The sequence below is a fragment of the Montipora foliosa genome, chromosome 9 (assembly GCF_036669935.1).
Source record: "Montipora foliosa isolate CH-2021 chromosome 9, ASM3666993v2, whole genome shotgun sequence".
Lineage (NCBI taxonomy): Eukaryota > Metazoa > Cnidaria > Anthozoa > Scleractinia > Acroporidae > Montipora > Montipora foliosa.
The window spans coordinates 18,293,859-18,319,306 of NC_090877.1; the positions used below are offsets into that span (position 1 = coordinate 18,293,859).

Here is a 25,448-nt window from a genome sequence, read left to right on the forward strand (position 1 = left end):
AGAATTGAAGTATTCTGTTGAAATTTAAACCCGGCGCCTACGAGCGCGTATCCGTGGAATGCGCAAACAGTTAACACAAATTATCCAGTTAAGTGAACTTCAACTACAGGTAAATTTCGGAAAATGGCGAAAGATTACAAGAAAGATAAATATGTAATATAACTTGAAGTTGTTTGTTGTAAAAACTCGTTGTTATTGTTACTAAATTTGCAAATGCAAACAACGAAGCCCTATTAGCGGGTCATCAGGATACGGGATTTTTTATTTACTTATTTTTTTGAAGGAGTCTTTATTCAAATCCCACAGTTTTACTTGCTTCCTTAAACTCCGTTCATCCAAAAATTACAAAGTCAGCCTTAAATCATCCGAAAAACCTAAGTTTGCGCAATCTGCCAATTTTAGTAATAAGTTTTAATAAGTATTTTCTTGTTTCTTCTTTCCCTTTTTGGGCGACAGATGGGATGTTGCTCGAAGTTAAACGGTTAAATAAAAAACAGAACAGCTTCTAGCAATTATCTAAGTGGAAAGCAGCTAAACTTAGGATAGGACTGTAAATGACATGTTTCCAATTTGCAATTCGATTTGTTCCCAAATTGTACTCTATGAGTTTACCATCAGACAACGCTGACTTTTTCCCAGCAAGTACCCTTAAAAATGATGCATGCAAACATTTTTCATTTTAATGCCCTCTAGAAATGTCTTTATCTCAACTAGTTCTTCAGCCCTTTTTTCCAGGAAGGAATTTCTCGCAGCTTTTTAAAACACAGTGAGAGCGTATGCAGGAGTAGTAGGAAAATTTCCTTGTCTAAGGCTTGAATAAATACTGCTTTTCAATTTACGATTGGCTTAAATACTGATGAATAACATTAAATAAACAAATGTGTCAGTCTAAGGTTTCTCAATTGACGAAGACTACCGATAATGTTGTCACATGGTTTACCTCGCCCACCTCACGAAAGTGTCACTGACAAATTTTTGGCTCGTTTACATTGAACAGGAGACGAATGAAATTCAATTGAAACTACTCTTTAAACAAAAGAAAGACAGAAAGAAACCCAACGCTCCCAAATGAAAACATGAGCATACTTCAAACTAAAACAATAAATTACTTGAAATTTGAGAGTGAGAAATGACTGTCTTCTCTCTAAAAGGCTCATGACAACTGTGAAATTTCACCATCTTCCGAGTGTCACTGGTAGTCCTACACTGAACAACATATGCTATAAAAGTGAATGCACCTGCACATTTTAAAACTCTTTTTGACACGTCGGCCAAGAAGACAAGGTATTCGTTCATATTTTGTTATCTTAAATTATTTAAAAGCAGCACGAATGTAAACGAAAGTTATCCTTCCATTTTTGCAAACCATTAGTTTTACGTTTTCCATTCTCTTCTACAATGTTTCTTGTTAGTTATTCGTGAGATACTCTTCTGAAGTTTTGCTGTCGCAATATACACTTAACCAACAAAAACCCGAGGGCTGCAATGTAAATTAGTTTTCGTGTATAATTTACAGCCCGAAAGAAAAGCAATGAACTTGGAAATGAAAGGAGCTGTAATTTAGAGTACGAACCGAGAAAATGAGGATATTGACATACATATTATGTTATTCCACATCTAGGCTTCTAAATGAAGCAACAAGAGCAAACTTTGAAATTGAAGAAGACCTTGCTGTCCCTGCTGTTGAAAATTGACCATTCACAGCGCTCTGAAGTACTATCTAAAAGTACAGAGCACGAAAAGTTAAAATTGATGGACAAAATTATGAGGGTTGTCAATTTGAATGATGTCCCTGTCTTATAATGCAAAAACAAGTGAACGCTTTAACCATTGTAAAGAAACCTCAAAACAAGACTTCCTGTATTCATCCGCGATCATTGCTCAATCCGAATAACATACAGTAGTCTTCAGTCGTCTCTTAGATTTATTGCATTTGAAATAATCTCAAAAACGGCAGAAAAACGTTCCCTGGCTAAGAATATGAAAATGCACAATATTAATTTTTAGACCCCCTGATCTGCAGTTTTCATCCTGGCTGCGGCCTCTTGACATTTACTTTTCGACTTAAGGTCCCAGTGTTTTAGATCTGCATCCAAATTTCTGGCTTATGAATAATTGATCATTGAAGAACCTTTTTCGTGCCATCTTAGTCATGATATGTGTCCGACTAAAATTACGTTCTATTTATATTACAGTAGTTTTCTGCTGACAGCCCCATCTGGGGCTCGGATGATGATCTTTGATATCTTTCATGTATTTCTCACATTACTCGCTTGGGTGGTTGGTTGGTTGCATCTCTGATATGATATGCCTTAAGGCCCGGCCAAACGATAAATGTTGGAAGATCCAACATGTTGGTTGCATGTTGGACAGTCTAACATGTTGAAAATTAGGGGGTGGCCAAACGATACCAAACATCCATTCAACATTTAAAGATAGAGGAACCGTAGCCAGGGTAAAACATTAAAAATTATAAAAACGTTCACTGGCTATATCACGGCGGGTTGTGAGTTCAAATCCCATCTGGGGCTTGGATTTTTCCGAGTTCCCAGTAGATGATGATGCTTAACATCTCTCATGTATTTCTCACATTACTCTCTTGGGTGATTATTTATTAGAGTTGTTTTATTACTACGAGTTTGTAAACAGCGCACTTGAATATGTATATAGATACTCTCACTTTACAAGCCAATACTACTACTACTACTACTACTACTACTACTACTACTACTACTACTACTACTACTACTACTACTACTACTACTAAGAATAATAAGGTCATAGAAAACATGATGATTTTAATTAATTCCAGTAAACGAAAAAAGTTCATCAATTTAGTAAGACTTTCAAGCAAACAACATTCTATTTAACAAACATAAACTCGAAATATGCTTCTTCTTCTTTTTCTTCTCCAACTCCTCCTTCTTCTTCTTCTTCTTGCTCTTCTTGTTGTTCTTCTTCTCAAGGAAACGGGACTCATTATTGCGTAGACAGATTGGACAACTTTCAATGCCTTTGTTTATCAATAATAGCAATTTCTAAGTTTAATTGAAAATATTAAATAAAATTTAAACGTAAATGCCCGCAAACGATTAAAATGACAACTTAAAAGAGTGGATGAAGGGTTTTGTTTTGTAACTCAGCTGGATTCAGTGCTCAAGGAAAGAAAGACAAATAACAAAAAGAAAACTCCGCAGAAATTAAGTTTTGGCCCAAAAACTTGTTTTAAAATTCATCTTCCACTTTTACTATTGGTTTGTAGATCTTACTCACAGTGACTGCAAACGATCTGTAAAGTTTTTTCCACCACGGGAAGGCCACCGCTTAAAAGGTCACGTTTTTAGGAATTTCACCATCGACAAATACGCTACACCCTGTGAGCAAGAATGCGTTATGGATCGCAAATGTGTTTCCATCAACATTGGCCCAACAATGGAGGACAAAACTATCTGTGAGCTAAGTGATTCAGATCATTACCAGCACCCCGAAGATCTTGAGTCAAATTCCAGTTGGACATACTGATTCACTGAGGTATGAATATATTTAACCCTTAACCATCGATGTCAGCTCTTTTTATCTTTTGTCGTAAAGGTATCCCTCAGTTTTACATGCACATGTCAACATTTTGCGTGCTTATTCCGACTTTTCCAGCTTAGAGCACAAGTTCTTTACACGACAACTAAGCTAGCTAAGATCTACTTGCAATTAGCAATCCTTTAAGCATTTCAATCAACATTTTAAGTGATTTTAAAATCTTAGAATGCAAAAGCGGCGCGGGATTTTTTTTCTGTTTACTCGCCAAAATTGCAAAGCTAATGGTCGAAACAGTCGTTAATTTTATATTTGTCAGACGAAATGATCAGTTTGCCAACTTTCGTGGTAAACTTTTGTTCATGTCTTCAATTGCAAGTTAAGGAAACCGGAATTTTAAAGTTGCAATAAAGAAAGTCAGTGAGTGGTCGAAATGCAATACCATGACTCCTGAGTAGAAAATTAATCCGATTTAAGCGACATCTCTTAATATGTTCAGACACCATAATAGCATGACATAGCTTACCTATAGCCAACATAACATTGTTTTTAAGTCACTGATTCTCGCCCTACAACGGAATGTGTGACCATGCCGGCACTGTTTCTGGTGGTTCCTCCTTTATTGCTACCGCAGTGAGTGAGCGCAAGGAATTGTGGTTATGCGCGAACGGAGGAATTAAGATGCGCGGTAAGATCTTGGTACACAGAGGATTAGAACAGTTTCCGGTCTTGCTAGCAGAGGTCTCTGTTTTCTTTTGCGTTCACTGGGATGACGCAACGCTAAAAGAAAAGAGGCCTCTGCTAACAGGGAATCAGAACAAGTTTGCAGCCTGCTCTGTTTTTTGTCTTCTGGTTCATTTTCGTTTCTTTGTTGCTTCTTTTATCCGTTTATATAAACTTCATCGCAGCTTCGTGAAATAGTATTTTAGTCGCACGAAAAGAAGAATTAATAACCACAGCACTTTGAGCTTCAAAAAGAAGTTGAACTGAAGTCGGAAATGATCAACATGCTCTATGATCTATGCCAATGTTACTCTATTCCCTTTTTTCCTTCAATCTTTCTGGCTTTGATATTTTACTCTAGTAACCACATGTCCTCAGAAAGGATGAGTAACATGATTAATTTTTCCAACTTACTTTTTTAAAGCAAACAGATCGCCGCTGTGCCTTTTGCAAAAGCGACAAGCAAACATTGAACCCCCTCTTAGTGTCTTGCAACAAAACTGCTTCCTTCTGGATTCAGTTTCAAATTGGGTGGTATGGAAAAACACAAGAACAGAGCTTGTTAAATTCAAGTAAAGTCGTATGCGGTTGCTACGTTAGGTCGACTAATGGGCAGGCACTAAATTGCTTTAGTATAAATACACAGGTGATTATACAAAATCACGCGCTCTCATTGGCTCGCTATCTCGGATTATCAGCCGATAATCACCTCGACGGACAAAATGGCCGCCAGTAGTCGTTTTGCCACTGCAAGTGAAGATGATTTTCGCGTTGAAATGTTTCTTTTTTTCCCTTTTTTGAAATAATCACCTGTGTATTTACAGGGGCACCCAACGACCAATTTGTTGTAAAATGTATTATTATACCCCAGTTAATGAAAATAAATGTTATTAAGGCATTTTCAGGTGTTTTTCGGTGTTGCTGGGAAAACATTATCTGTTCCTTTTTCCCAGCAAGACACACAAGAAATTTCCCAGCCAGCTAGATAAAATTGGTTGGTTTCCCAACCAGCTGATCAAATTTATTTCCCAGCCAGGAATTCCGCGCGCTTACAAATCCGTCGATCCAAAACGACCGAACAAAAGCGACAAAACCGGGACAAAACAGGTTTTTTTCCGCTAGCGCAATCACTCTGACCAGCCGTCGTATGTTTGTAATCGTTAAATTACCGCACGCATAATTGAAAATCTCCCTTTCCCTCGGGAGCATTTTTACCATTTAGGTAAACCAGTCTATTTGGTTTCCCCGAATAGGAATAGACAAGGTTATGTGGTGGGTAGACGTATCGATTTGCTTCGTCCGTATTTACTTTTCCATATTTTCTCCCTCAGAATCCTTGCAGCAATAATCCTTGCCTCAACGGCGGAAAGTGTTTTATGGGTTATACCGACAAGAAGTACGTATGTGAGTGTTTGCCAGGATCTAAAGGAGAACACTGTGAAAAAGGTAGACATGGGCGGGTATGGTAGATTAGAGACAGTCTAGGGGATACAAAATATGCTCAAACAGAGTCGACTGTGAGTGGATGATAAAAAGGCAGCTTGTGACTTCTAAAAGGACTTCGATAGAAATTCCTTATACCCAGAAATCTTTGATGTAACGTATTCTTTGCCCAATTTCCCCGCACAGGACCCTTTTCGGTAGAAGACAATCCGAATAAGAGGATTGTATTCAAAATGCCCTAATATTTCACACTTCCCTTTCGAAAATACGATCAAACCTTAATGTTGTTTTGCCATCAGAAATGGCTTAAATGCAGACGTTTGATGACTGAATTATTGTAAAACTCCTCGAAGAAGTCTACGTTAGCGAGCCGAAACGCGTCGGAGAATAAACGAGTTTTAAAAATACAGTTCGCAGAGTGCTGCTCCCTCGTTTAGCTTAAAATGTCCTAATATTTCACACTTCCCTTTCGAAAATACGTTCAAACCTTGATGTTGTTTTGCCATCAGAAATGACTTAAATGCAGGCGTTTGACGACTGAATTATTGTAAAACTCCCCGAAGAAGTCTACGTTAGCTAGACGAAACGCGTCGGAGAATAAACGAATTTCACAAATACAGTTCGCAGAGTGCTTTCATATTGTTACACTTAGAGACACGATCTGAACCCGGCTGATCACAGCAAGTGCATATATATTCAGGGCCATGTGTTATCTTATCACGAAAAGACTGAATCACTTTTGACATGGAATGTCTAATAGAGTCTTGACCTTGACAAATTTCAGTTTGGTTTAGCCTTGAGCTCTGCATAGCTTTCCTTAAATGGTTCTATGCTTTTCTGTTAAGCTCACTGATATGTTCTGGATTGGAAGTTTTAACCTTGTGAAATGTTTGTTTTTCATACACCCTTGCTGCTTCAACATTTTCAGATCTTTCTTGGCGTTTTGCATTGTTTTTCTTTTCCCCGAATTCTTTATTTTGTCTCTTCCGCTTGATAGATTATCTCATATAAGCTCTTCATGCCACTGCTTTGTAGAAATTATTACCGACACTCATATCGTTTTTGGCCACGGTTAATTAATCGATTATTACCTCTGAATAATTGTTGACATTGGTAACATTGCTGATTTCATAACCTGAAATACTGTCATTATAATAATCTAACTGAACTGCTGAAACATGGTGTCTTTCATCTAGTAGTCCAACAGGTCTCCAAGAAAAGACTGTTGTAAGACTATGAGGATTGCCAATTTAACGTCAAAAGGGCCATTAGGAGAATCAAAGGTTGGCACTTCTTTGATAATACATTTCCTTAGAAAATCACAGTGTTAGTGGACCGAATACAACAGAATCTTTTTGGAAATCTTCTGCAATTCCTTCCTGATCTTTATATTCATGAGCGCTCTCGGCTCTTGTTATCCCTTCAGACTTCTCACATCTCAACTTTAGGCTTTTCTCTCTACAAAGCGATCCTTCATCCACTTTTGTCCACGGAAAGAACGATGGTACGCTTTAAGTCTCGTCTTTGACCGGTCAGAGTCCGTTTAAAATCCGTCGTCAAGAAGTGTTCAGGAAAACAGAACCTGTTTCCTGCCGTGGAAAAGAAGCCATCTCCTCTTTTCATACGAATTTCCCACTTCTTCATTTGTTGTGTGTCCGATGGAAATGCACGAAACCATAAATCGGGTCGATTTTCAGTTCGGTTATTACAGTTTGTTAACATTTGTGAACATTTTTTTTACCCTTGCTCACAATTTGCACGGCTAAAGTACCTTTAAATTTGCCCACAACCCCGTTCTTTACCCCTGGTTTGCAGTCTGCGTTTTGCATTGACCGGTTTAGCAGTCCTGCGGGTAATGAGATAAAAACGACGATTAGAATCTCCTACTCTCGAAGATTTGTTACGTCTGAGTTGCGGTCTAGGTCTAGACATTCCTACTGCAATATAATATTATTTTCCAAAGGCAAGAGATAAACACTTTCTCAACTCAGACGAGCTCGGTACTTTCTTCTTTAAATAATGCACCATACACTGTCTAATTACCTTGTCTTTATGATACAAGCTCGACGTTTTCTTATAAGGAATTCTGGAAGGTTCTCTGTCCCAGGGAGCATGTTTGCATTTGCGAACGGCCTCAGCCCTTGCTCTATCGGAGGAGATTGGTACGGATTAGTCATCAGTTTTCCTTACATAATCAATGACCGAGTCTTTCGACAGTTCGTCATTATGGTCCGCCACACAAGTACTAGTGTCTGGAAGCGTGGGTTGCTTGGTTGCCTCACTGTTTTTCATGTCACTGATGTTGTCCAAGTTGGCTTCATATGGCTTTGATTAATCATAGCTTGCAAAACTACGTGATAGCTTTGATAAACTTTGGTATACTTTGATAGCTGCGATCCCACTCTCCAAATAGAAGTCACCTTCCAAATGGAATTTATTAATGCCCCGTGAGGTTTAATAGGGGATCGACATAGACTGTCTTCTCACGATGTATCTATCGATTCCATTTCGGCATGTCTTTAAAAAGTTGCTTAGTGAAAGGCGGTGCACAATTAATTGCACCAATGTGTACTTGTTCAGAATCTTTTGCTTCACCTTCGAAGAACGCCATTTCTTTAATTCTGCAGTTTCTTGCTTTTAATGCAGCGGAAGGTGCTCAAACCAAACAGCAATGGCGCCCCCCAACCTAGCGAACAGGAAGTCACAGCTTTCTAAGCTGTGTTGTGATTAGATTGAACTTCCGGTTACGCAGAAGTGACAAATTTGCATAAAGATTCTCACCAAAACTCGTGGATAAATCCACGAGTAAAAATCCAACGTTTATCTGGTTCAAAGCATCATACAGAGTTACCGACTCAGTATTCTTCTGTAAGTCCATCCCCTTTTCACGTTTCATAAAAATTGATTAAGTCCGCCAAAACACTTTACAGGTTACGTTTATTTGCTCACAGCTATCAAGAACAATAAGAACTGTCAGACGTGCTCACAATGAGCTACACCAAGTTGCAAAAATAGTGAAGACACTTCACCTTCTTGGGGCGTTATCAGTGTACCTATCATCTCTCACACTGCAGCCCCCCTCCCCCCCTTATCAGTGTTGGTATCAAGACAAAATATTGAAAACTTAAACAGTTAACATTGAAAGGGGAGAGGGGAGGGGAAGTATTGGAAGCTAGAAAAGGTGTTTTTTAATGAAAGGTTCTCAACAATTTTGCAACTTGTTGTAGTAACTAAGTCAGAATCACCTAGTAAAACACTTCATACAAGTTGAAACTGTTTTCTGTTGATCAGTGAAGATTTGATAGTTTCGAAAGGAGCCGGGGCTTGAAGACTTTCAACACTGTCTATTTGCCATTTGCATCACTCTCCCCTTTTTCGCTATCAGTGTCAAATTCCGTTGTCTTTCAAGTCTTCACTCTCCTGTCCCTCGCGTAAGGGACGAGTAGATGGCCTAGTCCTATGTACCGTCCAAAGCGTTTGAGATTCCACAGGTCTTCTGCAAGATTCAACAGCTCAATCTCCGCTTGGTTCTCTTGCAATGTCTCACTCATCCACCGAACGAAAAGAGCACCATATTCTTCCAAGTGGGTGTGTGCGTATACCCGAACGGGGTCGCTAATCCTGTACGCCGAAGGGCGAAGGGCTTGTTCACCTAACGAGCGGCTGAAATTAACACAAATTTTCGTTTTCGTTCGAGTCGATAAGTTAAAAGTTGCGCTTTTACCAGAATGTGATATTTACGTTGTTTTGAATTTGTTTGGTATAGTTGATATGTTCAAAGTTTATGAACAGTTTCAAGTTTTACTAATATCGGAAAACCAATATCAATAGTGTTGAGGTTAATGGTCCAAACAAACCTGCTCTCATTAGCACTTAATCATTATCAACTCAACAGGAATCTGCATCTCTTTTCTTTATTTGAAAACATATTTTGTTCTTTTGGATGTTAGCATTTAAAATTTGAACAATCACAAGGTAGTTTTGTATCTCGCTGTCACAAAATAATTTATAAATTCAAAAATTTTAATCACAGCTCAATGTTCTTCTTCAACTATGGCGTGCCTGTCCAGTCAATATTCCAAGAGCTTTATTGTGTAATGCATCTATTACATTTCTGTGCCGTTATTTTTATTTCCTTTCTATATGTTTTTTTATATCACTTCCCATTAATTGAAATATAAGTGTTAAGCACATTTTTTTTGTTCTCTTTATTTTATAGTGTTCTATACATGTATTTATATTTGTGCTGTATTTTTTTTTCGTTCTAATTAAGTATGCAACATGTGATCGCATTACATTGCTCATACTTACCTTTCTTTTTTTTTTTTTTTTTAGCGGGCGCCCTCAGCTCATCGAATATTCTTGACAACCTCGATGGCAAGTACCTCAACAAGTTGAATTATTTCCTAGCTCCAGTCCTTCAGAGTCCATCCCACAGCAGGTTTGTGAAGTGTTGGCGCGCTAAGACAGATGGCTGGGCTGTATCCACCTCCCACCGCAACTGTGATGAAAAGGGTCCCACTGTTACAATAATCGAAGTTAGCACCGAAGTTGGCATCTACATATTTGGTGGATACACTGACGTATCTTGGTCCAGCAAAGGTAAGAATCCTTTGCTTATTTATGTTTATTTAAAGGGATAGTGTCACATTATTGTTCACTGAATCCAATCATACATATTTGTATCAAAGGAAAATTGGGGGCCTATTGTTACAATAATCGAAGTTGGCAGCTACATATTTGGTGGATACACTGACGTATCTTGGTTGAGTAAGTAATAGAAGATTAGTCTGTGCATACTATTCAGATGATGACAATAATTTCTCGCGTTAACGTTTTTTTCAAAAATTTATTCATTTCCTGAAGTTTTAGGCCTGGAGAAATTATTGCAAGATTCGTAATATTCATCTTTACGTCATATAATTCAACAACTGAATTTACTTAAATATGTGTAATAGAGAAACCACAACCCAGTAAAACGCGACACTAAGCAACAATCTTTCCTGGAGCACATTCTTAGACGAATAAAAGTGTCACCAAAATATAAAATTAGACAAAGGTTACTTACCTGCAGGATAATTGTGATTCTCCTAGTATAATGCGCAGCACCAGGGGTTCAGGTGTCATTTTCCTCGGCTTGGTATTAGTTCATCACGGTTCAAAGACCTTTGTTATGCAAATTAAGTATAGTATAAAAGGACCATGTGGCCTTTCACAACTTGCCTTTTTGAGCGTGTAACAGTAACTTTAAGTGAGCGCGAGAGATAAGGATGGAAGGGTGAATGTGAGAACAACAAATAGGCAGAAAGGAGGGATTTGAACCCCTAGTACTGCGCATTATACTAGCAGAATCACAATTATCCAGCAGGTAAGTAAACTTTGTCTAATTTTATATTCTCCTTCGTATAATGCTCCGCCCTGCGGGGTTTCAGATTGCATAATTTACAGCAGATATTTGAGCGCGAAAATAACGCCATCAAGATACCATGTCTAAAGAAGACTTTAATCTTGCAACAAAAGCAGTATGACTGCAAAACTAAACAGGCAAAACTAGGGCGTAAGTACGGCTGAAGCAAACATGCTTACAGGTGAGCTCCTATTGTAAAACTTGACAAAGGTACCAGCATTCTTCCAATCAGCTGTTTTCAGAATATCACCTAATGAAACACTCTGAGAAACTGCTTTCGAGGTAGATGCCCCTCTAAAACTATATAGGGAGTCAGGGTGGTTTAGTGGTCATCAACCGTGCCTCCCACGGGTACGCCGGTTTTCCTCCCTCCTCAAAATCGACTCCCGGCCTATTCCATCAGGCTGTGGCACTGTGCTCCGAGGTCATACATGGGTCGTGGTCAGGGGCTGAGCACCTAGCCGGCAGCACAGCTCCTTCGGTCTGACCTCGTTGAGCTGTGCCCTTCGTAACTCAGTCTCCGACTGCGAGAAAGGGCGATTAGCAGATCAGATATTAGAAAGAAATAATTTCGACGTACCAACTGCTTGTCTTACATTAGAAATCTTATCTACATAGCAACACAAAGTAGAGTGGACACACAACTTCTGGAAAGGCTGGCAGAGAAACCACAACAGGCGATTTTCCTTTACAATAAACTCTGAACCATTCTCATCAGATTTCATAACATTAACATCCAGAGCCGCTAGCGTCTGGCTTCGTTGAGCAGAAGTCAAGGCTACTAATGCCACCGTCTTTAGAGTCAGCTGTTTCATATCTAAACTAGGGAGGAGACCATGTCTCCAAAAAAGCTAACAAATGTTAACATCCCATGTTAACAATAATGGGATGTTCGCCTAAAGCGTAACCATCTACAGGCAGCAACATAGAAGACAAGGCTGACCTGTACGAATTGATAGTGCTGTAAGACTTATTGAGAACCTCAAAATGATCAGTAAGAAAGTCACAAACTGTCCCTAGATCTGCTTGAAGAGGATTTGCCTGTTTCTTCTCAGACCAGCAACAGAAGCACCTCCATGCTGCAGAGTACTGGTTTTCAGTTCTGGCACGCCAGGACTTGAGCACATAGCTGGCTGCCCTCTGAGAAATTCCTCTGATCTCCAAGATATTCCGGATACATGCCACGCGACTAGACGCATTACATCCTTGAGAGGGTGAAGCACATCCTCCTGAAGCAAAGTAAGGAGGGTGTCCGACTGGGGAACAAGGACAGGGCGTTGGACTGCCAGTTCCAGAAGTTGTGGATAATAATGTTCTGTTGGCCAGAGAGGTGCCATGACTATTGCATCCAAAACTTCCTCCAATTTTAGTTTGTGAAGAATACGACTGATAAGACTGAAAGGAGGAAAAATGTAAGGTTTAAAATCTTTCCAAGACAGTGAAAACGCATCAACCGCAAAGGCACCTAAATCTGGGAACCAGGATACATGCGTTGTGTCTGAGAATTTAGACGAGATGCAAATAAATCAATATCTGGCACAAATAGCGACTGCGAAACCCAAAGAAATACAGTAGAATGCAACTTCCATTCTATATTACGATTATGGTCCCTGGATAAAAAATCTGCTCTTACATTAGAAATTTCAGGAACATGGTATGCCTCTACCAGACAGTGATGTGACAAACACCGTTCACAAATGGATTTAGACACAGCATGCAAACTAGGAACCATACCTCCCAAATTGTTAATATAGGAAATAGCTGTGCTATTATCACAAAAAAAAAAACAACAAACAAACAAAAAAAAAAACTTTCACGGGGCAATTCCGAGCCTTAACAACACATTGAACACCAAACAGAATAGCAATAAGATCCAAGCAATTAATATGCAAAGCTTGTTCATTTGAGGACCACGGGCCACTAGTTGAAACTTCATTACACGCTACTCCCCAGCCTGACTGGGAAGCATCAGTGGTCAAGGTAATAACTGATTTGGGTTTTGCAAAGCAATTGCCGTTACACAAACGACAACTCAAAATAAACCAATCCAGAGCATAATTTGCCTTTTCTGATAAGCAAAATACTGAGTCATAATTTCCCTCATTGCAGCCCAAAGCATCTACTTTACATAATTCTAGATCGCGGTAATAGATTCTTGCCGGCTTAATTGCTGGAAACGATGAAACAACTAAACCAATAAAATGAGCTAGTTCTCTGACTAAGATTTGGGTTTTACGCCGCAAACAAGTTGCCTGATCTATTACTCATTGATCTTCCGTTCCGGAAGGGACACAGTCATCTCCACTGTATCAATAACAAACCTCAAGAACTCAGCTGTCTGTGAGGGAACTAACATGGATATCCCTCTGTTAACAACAAAACATGAATGACAAAAGCTGTTTCTTCCAAGGATATTTCACATGTTGAACTGACAATAACCATGTCATCGAGATAAATTACTAATCCTATTCCCTTGTTTCGAACAGTCGACACAAAGGGCTTCATGACCTTGGTGAAGACCCTTGGGGTCGAAGAGAGCCCGAAGGGTAAACAAACAAATTCATAGAGATTGGACTTCCACGCGAATCTACAATACTTGTAATGATCAGGATGAATAGGAATTGAAAAATATGCATCCTTAAGATCAAATCGATGTGAGAAATTCGCTGCCAGACATAAGGTCCAGAAGATAGCTCAAACAGATGATGATACTGAACAAACTCATTCAGAGGTTTCAAAATAATAACAGGTCTTAAATCCCCTGTCTTTTTGGGAACAATGAACAGATTAGAAACAAACTGTCTGGAATGACGCGAAGAGTGCCTTATAGCACCTTTGTTTATCATTTTCTGAACCTCAAGTTCGATAAACTCAGTCTCCTCTGCCGAAAAACGGATTGTATGTGGAACCCTCATCTGAAAAGGTTCGTGAATTAATTCAATCTTGTAGCCACTATAACGGCTTGTAAAACCCAGCTATCAGTCGTGAGATCGCTCCAAATGAAATTACAATTTGCTAAACGTCCACCTACCTGAGTATAGACGTGCGCAGATTGTGAAATCAGAGCTGTTTGGTTGTTGTGTGGCTGAACCCCTCTGAGATTGACGTGGTTGCGACTGGTTTCGCTGCTGATAAGAGGATTTGCGATACTCGTAACGGCGCTTGAAGTTTAAATTACTCCTTCCATAATTAGCGAACTGACGTCCGCGAGAGCTCTCAACACGATGTTTCTTAAAATTTGTATAAACAGAGCCGCTAGACCTGCGACGGTCATAGTTTATACTTCTAGCAATCATACGCTTGACTTGAGAAATATTTCGAATGCTTTGGAGAAATTCGTCGCCAAACAGCATTGTCGTAATGAGATGAGACTCATGACACAAGGACTTGTAGGCTTGAGCGACTTCAGACCTCAACATTTCACCGCGTTTCATGGAGAACTCGCGATCGTGCACCGAATAGCCCAGCAAGGTCAACGCATCGACCGAAAGGTCATAGATATCGTTAAGCGGCACAACGTCCGCTTTCCTCTTTTTCGCTTCAACAACCTTGTTTGCCAACTGCACCAAGGGACTGAAAAGAGCACTCACGACTTTTTGTCTTGTCCAATAAGTCGTCCCACAACTCTGGATTCACCCGAGGAGCTTTCAAAAACTCAGAATTTTCGGGACGAAAGTATTTCTTCTGAATAGTGGAGAACTGCTCCTTAGCAGGCTCTTTGGTGCAAGCGCTGTTGATACGCTTAGCAACTCCTTCAAGAACCTTTGGTCCGCAATCCTCGGCATCATCAAAGAGACCCTCGTAGGGAAGTTCGGCACTATCATCATCTTCATCTCCGTCAGCGATGGTCTCAGCAGGGTCAAACTCACTCATAGGTCCTTCATCGAGAAGAGAGTCCTCATCCTCAGTCAACGACGTGGCCGCACGTGGTTGAGTGAACCGAGATAATAGGCCATTTCAGAAACGTGAGAGGACTGGGACGAGTTTCTCATACTTGCTTGGATTGAAAATCTAAACTCTTCAACTGAAATGTTACCAAATGAAAAGCTATCCAGCCAAGTTTGAGAGTTTTCTACGGAAAATTGGCCAAATGGGAGACTTGCAAAAGTTCAAAATCCCATACAAACCCTTATAATTTTGTGGCCTGTCTACCCATTCCGTACAAACTCTCTATTTTAGGTGATATTTGAATATATATTATTTCACCATTTTCCTCCTCTAAATACATCTATTCTTGGTAAAGACTCTCAAACTTGGTTGATCTTTCATTTGAATGTCTTAGTTTTTTAAACAAACGGAAAACAACCAAACTCGTCCCAGTCCTCTCACGTTTCTGAAATGGCCCATGAGTCAGACATTCTAGCCATTGAATCGGCTAAAGAGTTCAGCTTGGACTCAAACACACTAAACCCGGTCGCAACCGGAGTTTCAAGTGACGCTTCAACAGAAATCAGAGTCGAATCGGTCTTGTTCTTTGGCATGATGACCTGGCTACTGTAGCACGCGAAAAAAAAAAAACAGACAACTTGTGGAAGGCCATATGGTCCTTTTATACTGTACTTAATTTGCACAACAAAGATCTTTGAACCGTGATGACCTGGTACCAAGCCGAGGAAAATGCAATCTGAACTCCTCAGGGCGGAGCATTATACGAAGGAGACCACCATGATTTCTTTTTAAACCTGCCACAGTCTTTACCCATTACATAAATGTGACGTTGGGCTTCATACCTAAATATTATTTTGACCTCAAATCGTTGTATAAGTTGAGTTAATTTAATTCTTCTGCAGTCCCACATGTGGAATTGTCCAATCACAATAAAATAAGTAAGGACGATGTAAAAGGTCATCGTAAAGAAATTTAATATCTCTATCACAAAATCTTGAAGAGTTAATTGTATCTTGCAGCCGGTTAGCAAAACCACAATATGATTCAGACTAAAAGGACTTAACATGAGGACACAAATAGACACTAAAAATCCCATTGTGTTCAACTTAAAATTCGTATAGAGTAATTTCAAACTGTACCGAAAGGGCTTTTCGTGTGATTTCGGCAAAACAGAGTGAGAAAGTATAAATATCTTATCCTGTGACAAATTCTAATCGAATTAAATTCACTATATGTTATAGGGAATTTGAACCTTTCACAGAGCGATTTGCAGCCAATATAATAGTCTTTGAACTTCTTTTCGTAGAACGGCAATTTATTTTATCTCAGAATTTTGCCTGATGGCTATATGGCTATACCCAAAACCCCAGCAGCAAGAACAAAGAGATGGGATGACAAAGGATCGCTTGTCATTCACCGCGCTCGAGATCAAAGAACTCGTATGAAATTATACCATCGTTCAAGACATAACTTTGTATATATATTTTTTCTTGCAACTATGTCTTTTTATTGGAACAAGACGCTCCATAAAGCGTACACTGGGTTGCCCATGGTATGTGTTACACAAAAACAGAAGGCACTGCAGCGCTCCAGTGAGTTTTTTCACGTGGGGGGTCAATTAAGACCATTTGAGGGTCACCCACATGTTGCGCCAGCAGAGACCCTTCACGTTCACACCTTTAATTATTTTGTAATGCCCTTTCCCATTTTGAGGTCTTTTAGTGTTTTAAGCTTTGGTAATAAATTCAGTTTAAAGATAACAAAACACGCCCTTGAGTAAAATTCACTTGTTTCTTCTTTAAATAAATACAATTGGTCTGCAAAAAACTAACTGCAAATTGCTCTGACGGACGTTTTCCAGCACGTCATGCATGTGTTGCAGTTGCACTAAGCAAACGTTTATTGCACACACTAAGAAAGGACTGAAGATGTGGCTTTCGCTTCACAATTTCTCTTCTTGTTAGTCTAATCTGATGCCAGGTCAAAACATTGTTTGGCTTTACGTTTACACCAAAAAGTACCGTAAAACCCAGGAGTTAATAGAAAAAGACAAGAAAAAAAAACATAGTTTCATATATAACTCTGAATCAAATTCTCATCGAAAGGTTAATGACAATCGATCGTAAAAACACGAACATTTCTGAAGTCTCTGACTTTCATGATGTTTTGTCAAAAGGAAGAAATTGATCACGAGCTAGGCAACCATAAGGGTGCACGCGATCACCTTGTCTCAACTGAATGAACTAAGGGAAAGAATGTTAATTGTCGTTTCAGAGTAAAACAACGTACTTTTTAGCGAAGAAATTTCCGTCTTTGTTTTTTTAATTTTGTTGTAATATTTAACTGAATATTTAGATTTCATCTGTCGGGTCAGGAAACCTTCTTTGTCGGGTTCCTGAGAAACGTATCTATTTTGACTTCAGGGTGAACTATTTACACAATCGCGAGGTTGAGCGGCCATGTAATTGAAAATCTGAACATCTATGAGATACAAAAACAGACTTCCAAATTATCGCAAATCACAAAGCTGACAAGCACAAAAGCAGAAGAAATGGTCAATAAATATGAAGTTTGTTAATATCTGAATGTTTTTGTGTTAGAGTAAAGGTATAGATCGTTTTCACTGTCACGCAATAAAAAAATAAATCGAAAACCATCCGGTGGAAAAAGTCAAGAATTCGTGATGTTGTAGAAGATAAATGAAGAAGACACTTCTCCAAGTTTTAGGCCCGTGCGTTTCCCCAAACTTCAGATATTTGTCGAAATGTTTCGCAGAAATTTACAGAGCCCAGTATGAAAACACCATGTTGGTGCAGATCTGTGCACCAATATGGCGGCCGGAAAATAGTGTCAACATCTGTTACTTACTTTGGCTATCTAGGCGAGTGATCATCTGTACTGAACAGACAGCTATTTACTTAAGCACTTTTCCTAATGCTTTAAATTCTAAAAAGGCTCAAAACCATGAGATAAATATATATTTCTCAATAAACTTGATCGTCGCCTCGTGTCACGCACCGCTATAACTCAGAAATTCAAAATGCTCTGGTTTCCAAACGAAGCACGCTATTGAGCTTTAAAATTGCAAATGGATACAAATTTACCGCCTCTTATGCCTGATGAGGATAATTACTTTCGTGGCTCTTTAGTTTTGGATTTTAGAAAATGATGACGTCACGTGAAAACGATCTATATATTGTCACGCAAATGATGTAATTTCATGACATTTCAAAATTCGCAAAAAAAGGGTGAGTTTCATGTAAACAATCTTCGCACTAGTATAAAGTAGTAGCAATAAATTGGATTAACCAGGAAGTTAAAGAAATATTGTTGCCCTTCCCAAACAAACTTCATTTTACACTACAATGACAATCTTTTGTCAGAGAAATAAAATTCCTGTTTCCTGGCTTATCACATTTCAACGCACCTATGCAAATTTGTTAACTCATTTTCACCGCGTCCCGATTCCCGCGAAATTTTTCTTCTTTCAAATATTAACAAAAATATTATTTCTCGTCAACCGTTGCATCTTTTATGTTCAAATAACCGCCAAAAATAAAGATTTTTTAACGATCTATCCGTAGATATTTTTTCACAATTTAATATTCTCTGTGAAAATTTGCATAACAATCAAAACACAAAAATAGCAACGCACGCAACAAATTTTGTCTCATTTACGTCTTCGTCGAATTCTCATGCTTAAAACAGGAATTTTAGTTATTGTGAAAATCTTTCTCTATTCGTTAGCAATCACCCTTTCGAATTTCAGAGAAATCGACTGGTCCACGAATATTTTGAGTTTTTTTCAATGGGATGTCGAAAGGGCAACTGGATGTTTTGCATAATCGGGCAAGTTCGGGCGATCAAGTTGCGCGTGTGACCCGTTATAAATACTTTTTTCACAAAATGTTCCCAAAGCGTCAAGTAACCCCACAGAAGAGGTAATTTTGAGCGTGGAAATCAAGTTAAATACAAACTTGCGAGGCATGGTATATTTAATTAAGTTAACACAACAGAAAGACGCTAACCTCATTTTGCCACGAAAATGCTTTACTATTGCCATAAAAACTATTCAGTTAAGCTCGTTTATGACAAAACATGATGAATTCATAAGGGCCACCTTTCCCAGCGAAATATGTTTTGAAGCAAACAACATATTTGCTATAAGAGGCAAAAACCCTTTCCTATCTCATGAAGCGTGAAGACAAGAAACTCAATAGTGTCAAATTACCAAAATAAATTTCAGGATCAAACTGTTTCCATGAAGAACCTTTTCCTTGAATAATGAAGCATAAAATAGACGACAAGCTTTCTTTTTAAAAAAACCTTGGCTGTCACGTGCACATTTCCAATTATTTTTTTTACCTGAAGACTGTTCAGAGTTGAGTACAAATAAATGCAAATTGCCAGACAACTGAGATGCGACTTCAGTAAACAATGTGATGCATTCAAGCTGATCGATTCCTTTTAAACCCATACGGAATTTCCAATTCGGTTTCAGTCTTGTATATAACACCACAGTTCGACAAACAACATTAGAAACAAAACTCACCTGATGACATCCGATGGCAAAAGATGCAATTGTTATCGAAGACCATTACTCGTCGGTTTGAAGATTCCAGATATGATTTTTCACCGCCTGTCCTTTTTATCCGATTGACTTTCCATTATTTAGCTCCATAAGCGTATCTTTTTTTTAAAGATGCACTAAAACGCTATTCGCGTTATAATGACTTTCGACGCCATTGCGGGTGAAGTTAAATATTCTACTGTGACCACTGGATAAAATATATGCATTAGTAAGTACCCCCTTAAATTTACCAAACATACGCGCAGAATACTCTGCACACCATGACACTACTTAGCAGGGGAGGGACAGGAAAGACTTTTCATGACACGGAAAAAAAATAATTAAAAAACGGAAAAATGAACGCAGATTCCGACTGGGTTTGGCAACCCAGTAATAAGCTGTACCATTTATTACAGCGAAAGTCCTTATTATATCAGTACCATCAATGTCAAACCTTTGCGTTGGTTTTTTTTTTTTGCATTTCTGATCTGTCAATCATGTAAACAATTGTAAAGGGCCAATCACTGTGAGCATTTGCTTAGGCTCAACCCTTTTTCACATGATTGATGGAAAAGAAAAATCCACACGCATGTTTGAGATTGTCAGTGGCGATACAAGGATTTTGCTTTAATGTCATAAAATTGACCTATGTAGAAGGTAATCATTGTTTCTTCCTCTTTAGCACTGGGTCATTTGAAACATTGACCCATGATCTGTCTCAGTCTCGGTCATTAACTATGATTATTATACATTGGTGTCACCAGCTCGATTTTGATTGGCTATAAGCTTGCAGCTAATTCTTGCTTGCTCTGTTTCTCTTATGTCATACCTGCAAACAATAGATTTTATATATGTAGAATTGACGTCATACCTACAGACAATAGTTTTATGCATGCAGAAGTGACGTCACCTAACACACTAACCAGCAGTTTGATCAGTTTTGTCATGGCTGAGCTCAGCTCAGGAATATGCATAATAAAAAAATTATTGAATTCGGTTTTCGCATGTTAACGATAATTATCAAGGCCTCAGTTTGTGTTATCCGCCTCAGCCTTCGGCTTCAGCAGATAACACAAACTTTGGCCTTGATAATTATCGCTAACATGCTCAACCTCATCCAATAATTGTTAATTAACTATGCTTCTGGTGTGGGCAAACGGTTACAACACATCATCAACATTTGTCTCAAAAAACGTTTCATAAGAGGCCTGGTATTCTCTCCTAGGCTGCAGCCGCGGTTGTTACTATAGATACGGAAGGTTTCGACATCGCTGTTCAACAAATTCGAACGCATATTGCACAGGCGCCCCAAGCTCAATGTGTGAGAAAGCCAAAAAAATATAAGGATTTGTATGGGAATCCCGATAAAAGCCCTGAGAAGATAATTTTACGGCAAAATTCTCAGTTAACGACCACATACGGACAAACAGACCCATTACCAAGCCACAAACAAAGACTCGTTACTAAATTGAACTCAACGGTCGCCGTGTGCTTTTTAAAGTGAAAAGAGAATCTTTTCATCATTTTATCGATTCCTTTAGGACAGTAACAGCTGCCTGACGTCGCTGGCAGGGCTGAGTCAGGGCTTTGATTGCGAGGCTAGCGGATTGAAATGAAAGAAAAACCTTGACTCAATATAGTAAGCTCCTGAGAATTCAGTGTTCAGCCTTGGTATTTCACTATAACCGTTTAAGACCGGGGAACTGATTATGCATGGCTAAATTCGCGTCGTAAATACTAAGTGTGAAATCTTTTCGCTTGTCCCTAATCACTGTCAGATTCAATCATGTAATTGCGCTTTGCGAAGACAAATTCGGACTCTGTTGACTTACACTGTTTATAGAAATGCTGGATGTTGCTTCTTTAAGGACGGTGCCTACTATTGTTATTGCGCATACGTTCTGCGCATCTCGAGATACTCGGATTTCCTATCGGTGATGCTTACTAATACAGGGATATTTTTGCGCGGTTTAAAACTATCCGGAGAAAGTAGATCTTAGTAAGTACTCTTGGTATCCAGAAAGAAAATTAAGGGTAACCATGCATTTTTGAGAGATAATTAAGCTTTAATTTGAGAAAGAACGCCATACAATGCTTTGTATTTTAAAGCTTTTTACAAATATTGTTCATGAATTATCTTTGAAAAATGCGTGGTTACCCCCAATTTTCTTTTTGGATTTCAATAACACTTGTTAAGATCTACATTTCCTGCATAGTCATAAACCGGGGCAAAAATATCTTTAATTAGTAGGCACCGTCCTTAAATGCTTTTGACAATGTTTATAGACTGGTATTGTAATGTAAATAATTTAAGCTGATGTTTTTACTGTACATAAAAAATAAAAATAAAAAAACATGATACCATACCCTTCACCCCTTGAAACAGATATAAATCACGTTATATTAAATCCAGAGGGACAAACAAATATCAAATTTTATGGAAATTTTACCCACGGGCATTATTTTCTACCGTTCTGATTGGATCTCCTAATGGTGAATTAGCCCTGGACCGCTGGGAAGGTTTTTAATGGTTGCTAGGGTAGTCAGACTAAAGAATTAAATTACAGCACAATAATAATAATAATAATAATAATAATAATAATAATAATAATAATGAAGCAGTTTGAGGGGAAAGGCACAGGATATACGTGGAAAGCTTTCCAAAGCTAAAGCGAAATTGGAGAGACTAAAATCAAATGGGAAAATCACAAAAAAAGGAAAGAGGAATCGCGTACAGTTGATGAACGAATGCGGAACACTTTCGGTCGCATGCTTTGTATCATTTATGGAGAAGGAGAAATAAAAACTAAGAAAATTAAAGCGAGGTTACAAGGGAAAGGTAAAACAGAAAGAGGCAAGAAAACTGAACAAACACTTTCATTTGGATGCTGGTCGAGTTTACTCCAACTTTAAGAAGATCATTGCTAAACAGGAAGGGTGTGAGAATCCTATATATGATGAGGGCATAAGGGATGATGGTAGGCGACGGAGTTTTGGAAGTCTTCATGGAAGTCTGAAGGGACTGGAGACAATTCAGTCAAGTGGCTTGACGTAATTCGAAGCGCAATAAAATAAAGGGTTCCTGAACCGTCTGACGAGATTTTAGAGTTGAGTACAGAGCAGGCGAACAGTGTGATGACGAAGAAACGGAATTGGAACGCGCCAGGCCCAGACCGAATTGTGGTGGAAAAAGGTGAACTTATGAGGGTGTTACTAAGTCTTTCCAGGCTATAGCGCGTAGTGATCAGGAGGTGCGGTTTGGTTTACAGAGGGGAAAAAATGACTTATTCCAAAAGTGAGCGAATTTTCTAGTGAAAACCAAAGGCCAATCACTTGTCTTAACATCATATACAAGTGGTTCACGTCCTGTCTCTTGAAACCAGAAGATAGACATTTAAATGAGAACGGGCTGATGCAAGGAGAGCAGCGCGGCGCCAAGAAGCATTAAAGTGGGACAATTGATAATCTACCCATAAACCGTATGGTCTGTCAGGACAGCCAGAGAGAACATCGCAATCTGAATACGGTATAAATAGACGTGAGAAAAGCGTATGACTCCGTGGATCACCGTTGGTTGGTTGTTTTCTTTGCATCGTTTTCCCAGGTGGATAGGCAATGTGATTATAAGACTATGCACCAAGTGGAACAAAATGATGGCTGTGAAAACTGTGAATGGGCAGGAGACATCAGAGCGAATAAGGTTAAGTAAGGGCCTTCTCCGGGGCGACGCCCTGTGTCCGAGGCTATTGACGCTGAGTACAAATCCGCTGGTGTGGAAGCTGCGAGCGTCTGAAGGCAATCGACTCTCAAGACGTATTAGCCAAAAGGTCACGGGTCATCTGTATATCGACGATCCAAGATAAACGCACCTTCACAAGGCAAGCTTTAAGTTGTGACAAGTGACGCGAGAATGGCGACGAAAGATATCGGGCTAGCGTGGAACGAGTGAAAGTGCGAAATGGCTCACGTGAAGCGAGGCAAACTTGAGACGTCGGACGAGTTGAGTGTCAGGGAAGCAGATGTGATTGAAAGTCTGAAGGAAGGATCGCAGTATAAATTCCAGGGAGTACTGGAGAATGTTAATCATGAACACAGCCTGGTTATTCAGAATGCAGAGAACGTGTACGTGGAAAGACTATCCGTTTTCAGACTGTAACAAAGCGTTGGCGACCAGTCAGTTTGCACTTCCGGTTTTAACATATTTCATGTGGACCCAGGTATGGACTATTGCGGAATTGCAGAGGCTTGACAGAGAGACTCGCTAGGTCATGGTTGCTAATGGAGCTAAGCGTCCTTTGGGTTCCACAGATATACTGTACCTTCTTAGGAAGTTAGGAGGGCGGCTGTGCAGAGATCGAAAGTGAGAGATGGCAAGGAAAGTTAATAGCGGAGAGATGGAGAGGTGAGGATGTGGACGAGGAATGTTTTGCTTGGCTGTCAGATTAGAAAACAGCTCCAATCAAGACAGTAGCGAGACTGCAAGAGTTATATCAGCAACTCATGCCAACTAAGCTATACGCCTCGAGGAAGACCAAGACACACACGGACGTTGATTAGAAATGCAGGCTATGTAGAAAGGCACATGAAAGTGTCACACACCAGGTGTCAGGTTGTAGCGCACTGGTGCAAACCCTGCACCTGGCTAGGCACAACGCAGCACTCAAATTTCTATTCTTTGAAATTCTTAGGGGCCATCAGCTGATATACGCCATCCCACCCTGGTATTTATCAGCCCAAACCTGTGTACCAAGATGACAAGGTGACAGCTTACTGGGATGTGCCTGTTTTCGTGGAGCAATTGCAAGTAAGAGCCAACAGAGTTGACGCTTGGCTTTTAGACAAGGAAAACAAGAAAATGATGCTGACAGAGATGAGCTTTCCCTGGTGGACAACAGAAAGCAGAAAGAAGAGGAAAAGACCTTCAAGTACGCGCCTTTGCGACTAGAGCTGAAGAGACAGCACCCAGGGTTCAAGATTCGACAGTTCAACATCGTCATTGACGCTCTTGGTGGCTACTAAAAAAATCTGAAGGAAAAAGTCAAGGCATTAGCGGGCTCAGATAGGTACCGAGAGACACTCAGAAGAATTCAGAAAGCCATCCTGAGCCACACCCTTTGCATCGCTAAAACATTCAAAGTGATGTGCTAGCCACTTGGACACCTGTGGGACGCTAATGAGACAATACACAATGTGCACGTAGCAGATATTATTCGGATAGATGTTTATTTTACGCAATTTTATTCCTATCAAATGTAATTTGTAAATTTTGAGATAATACTGGCTACGTTTAGGACCTGGCATTCAGAAGTTTTAAACTGTCATAATAATAATAATAATAATAATAATAATAATAATAATAATAATAATAATAATAATGATAATGATACTAACAACGATAACGATAATGATAATGATAATGACAATACTAATGATAATAAGTCATAATAATAATAATAATAATAATAATAATAATAATAATAAATAAGGATTTTTTTGCAAATTAAATAATATATTTGAATACATATACTTATATTGTATTTGTCTTTTATAGGTTCTTGTGATTCTGCTTCATCCAACAAATCGTTTATCTACTCACTGTATAACATCAATGGCTACACTCCTGTTAAGGTGCACGTCAAGTCGGGATCGCAGGGTGATGCTATATACAGATGTTCCAGTAAAGGACCAAACTTTGGCGGAAACGACATCTCCATATCAAACAACGCTTCCAGCAGCCGAGAATCGTACACAATGTGTGGCCACACTTACCGCCAACCCCCAGGGTATTCTTTAACTCATTATTCCTGTAGATTTTATGCAGGCCCAAGAGAAAGCCATAAGTTTACTCCCACTGATATCGAGGTATTTTACGAAACAACCACTTAG

At 39.2% G+C, this 25,448-nt stretch overlaps 1 protein-coding gene across 1 annotated transcript; it reads left to right on the forward strand.

Annotated features, from left to right (window-relative positions):
* Positions 1-1,255: 1,255 nt before the first annotated feature.
* Positions 1,256-25,448, forward strand: LOC137971536 (uncharacterized). The gene is made up of 5 exons (XM_068818350.1): positions 1,256-1,284; positions 3,263-3,531; positions 5,586-5,700; positions 10,033-10,299; positions 25,114-25,448. Exons 3-5 carry the CDS (start codon positions 5,631-5,633, stop codon positions 25,446-25,448), a joined length of 672 nt encoding a protein of 223 aa, XP_068674451.1. The 5' UTR covers positions 1,256-1,284; positions 3,263-3,531; positions 5,586-5,630.

Bases quoted from the DNA above. Each gene is read 5' to 3' on its own strand.
- LOC137971536 (XM_068818350.1), top strand. From the start codon at position 5,631: ATGGGTTATACCGACAAGAAGTACGTATGTGAGTGTTTGCCAGGATCT. The intron at 5,701-10,032 runs GTAGACATGGGC...TTTTTTTTTTAG, and splicing joins AGGAGAACACTGTGAAAAAG to CGGGCGCCCTCAGCTCATCG. The intron at 10,300-25,113 runs GTAAGAATCCTT...TGTCTTTTATAG, and splicing joins CGTATCTTGGTCCAGCAAAG to GTTCTTGTGATTCTGCTTCA.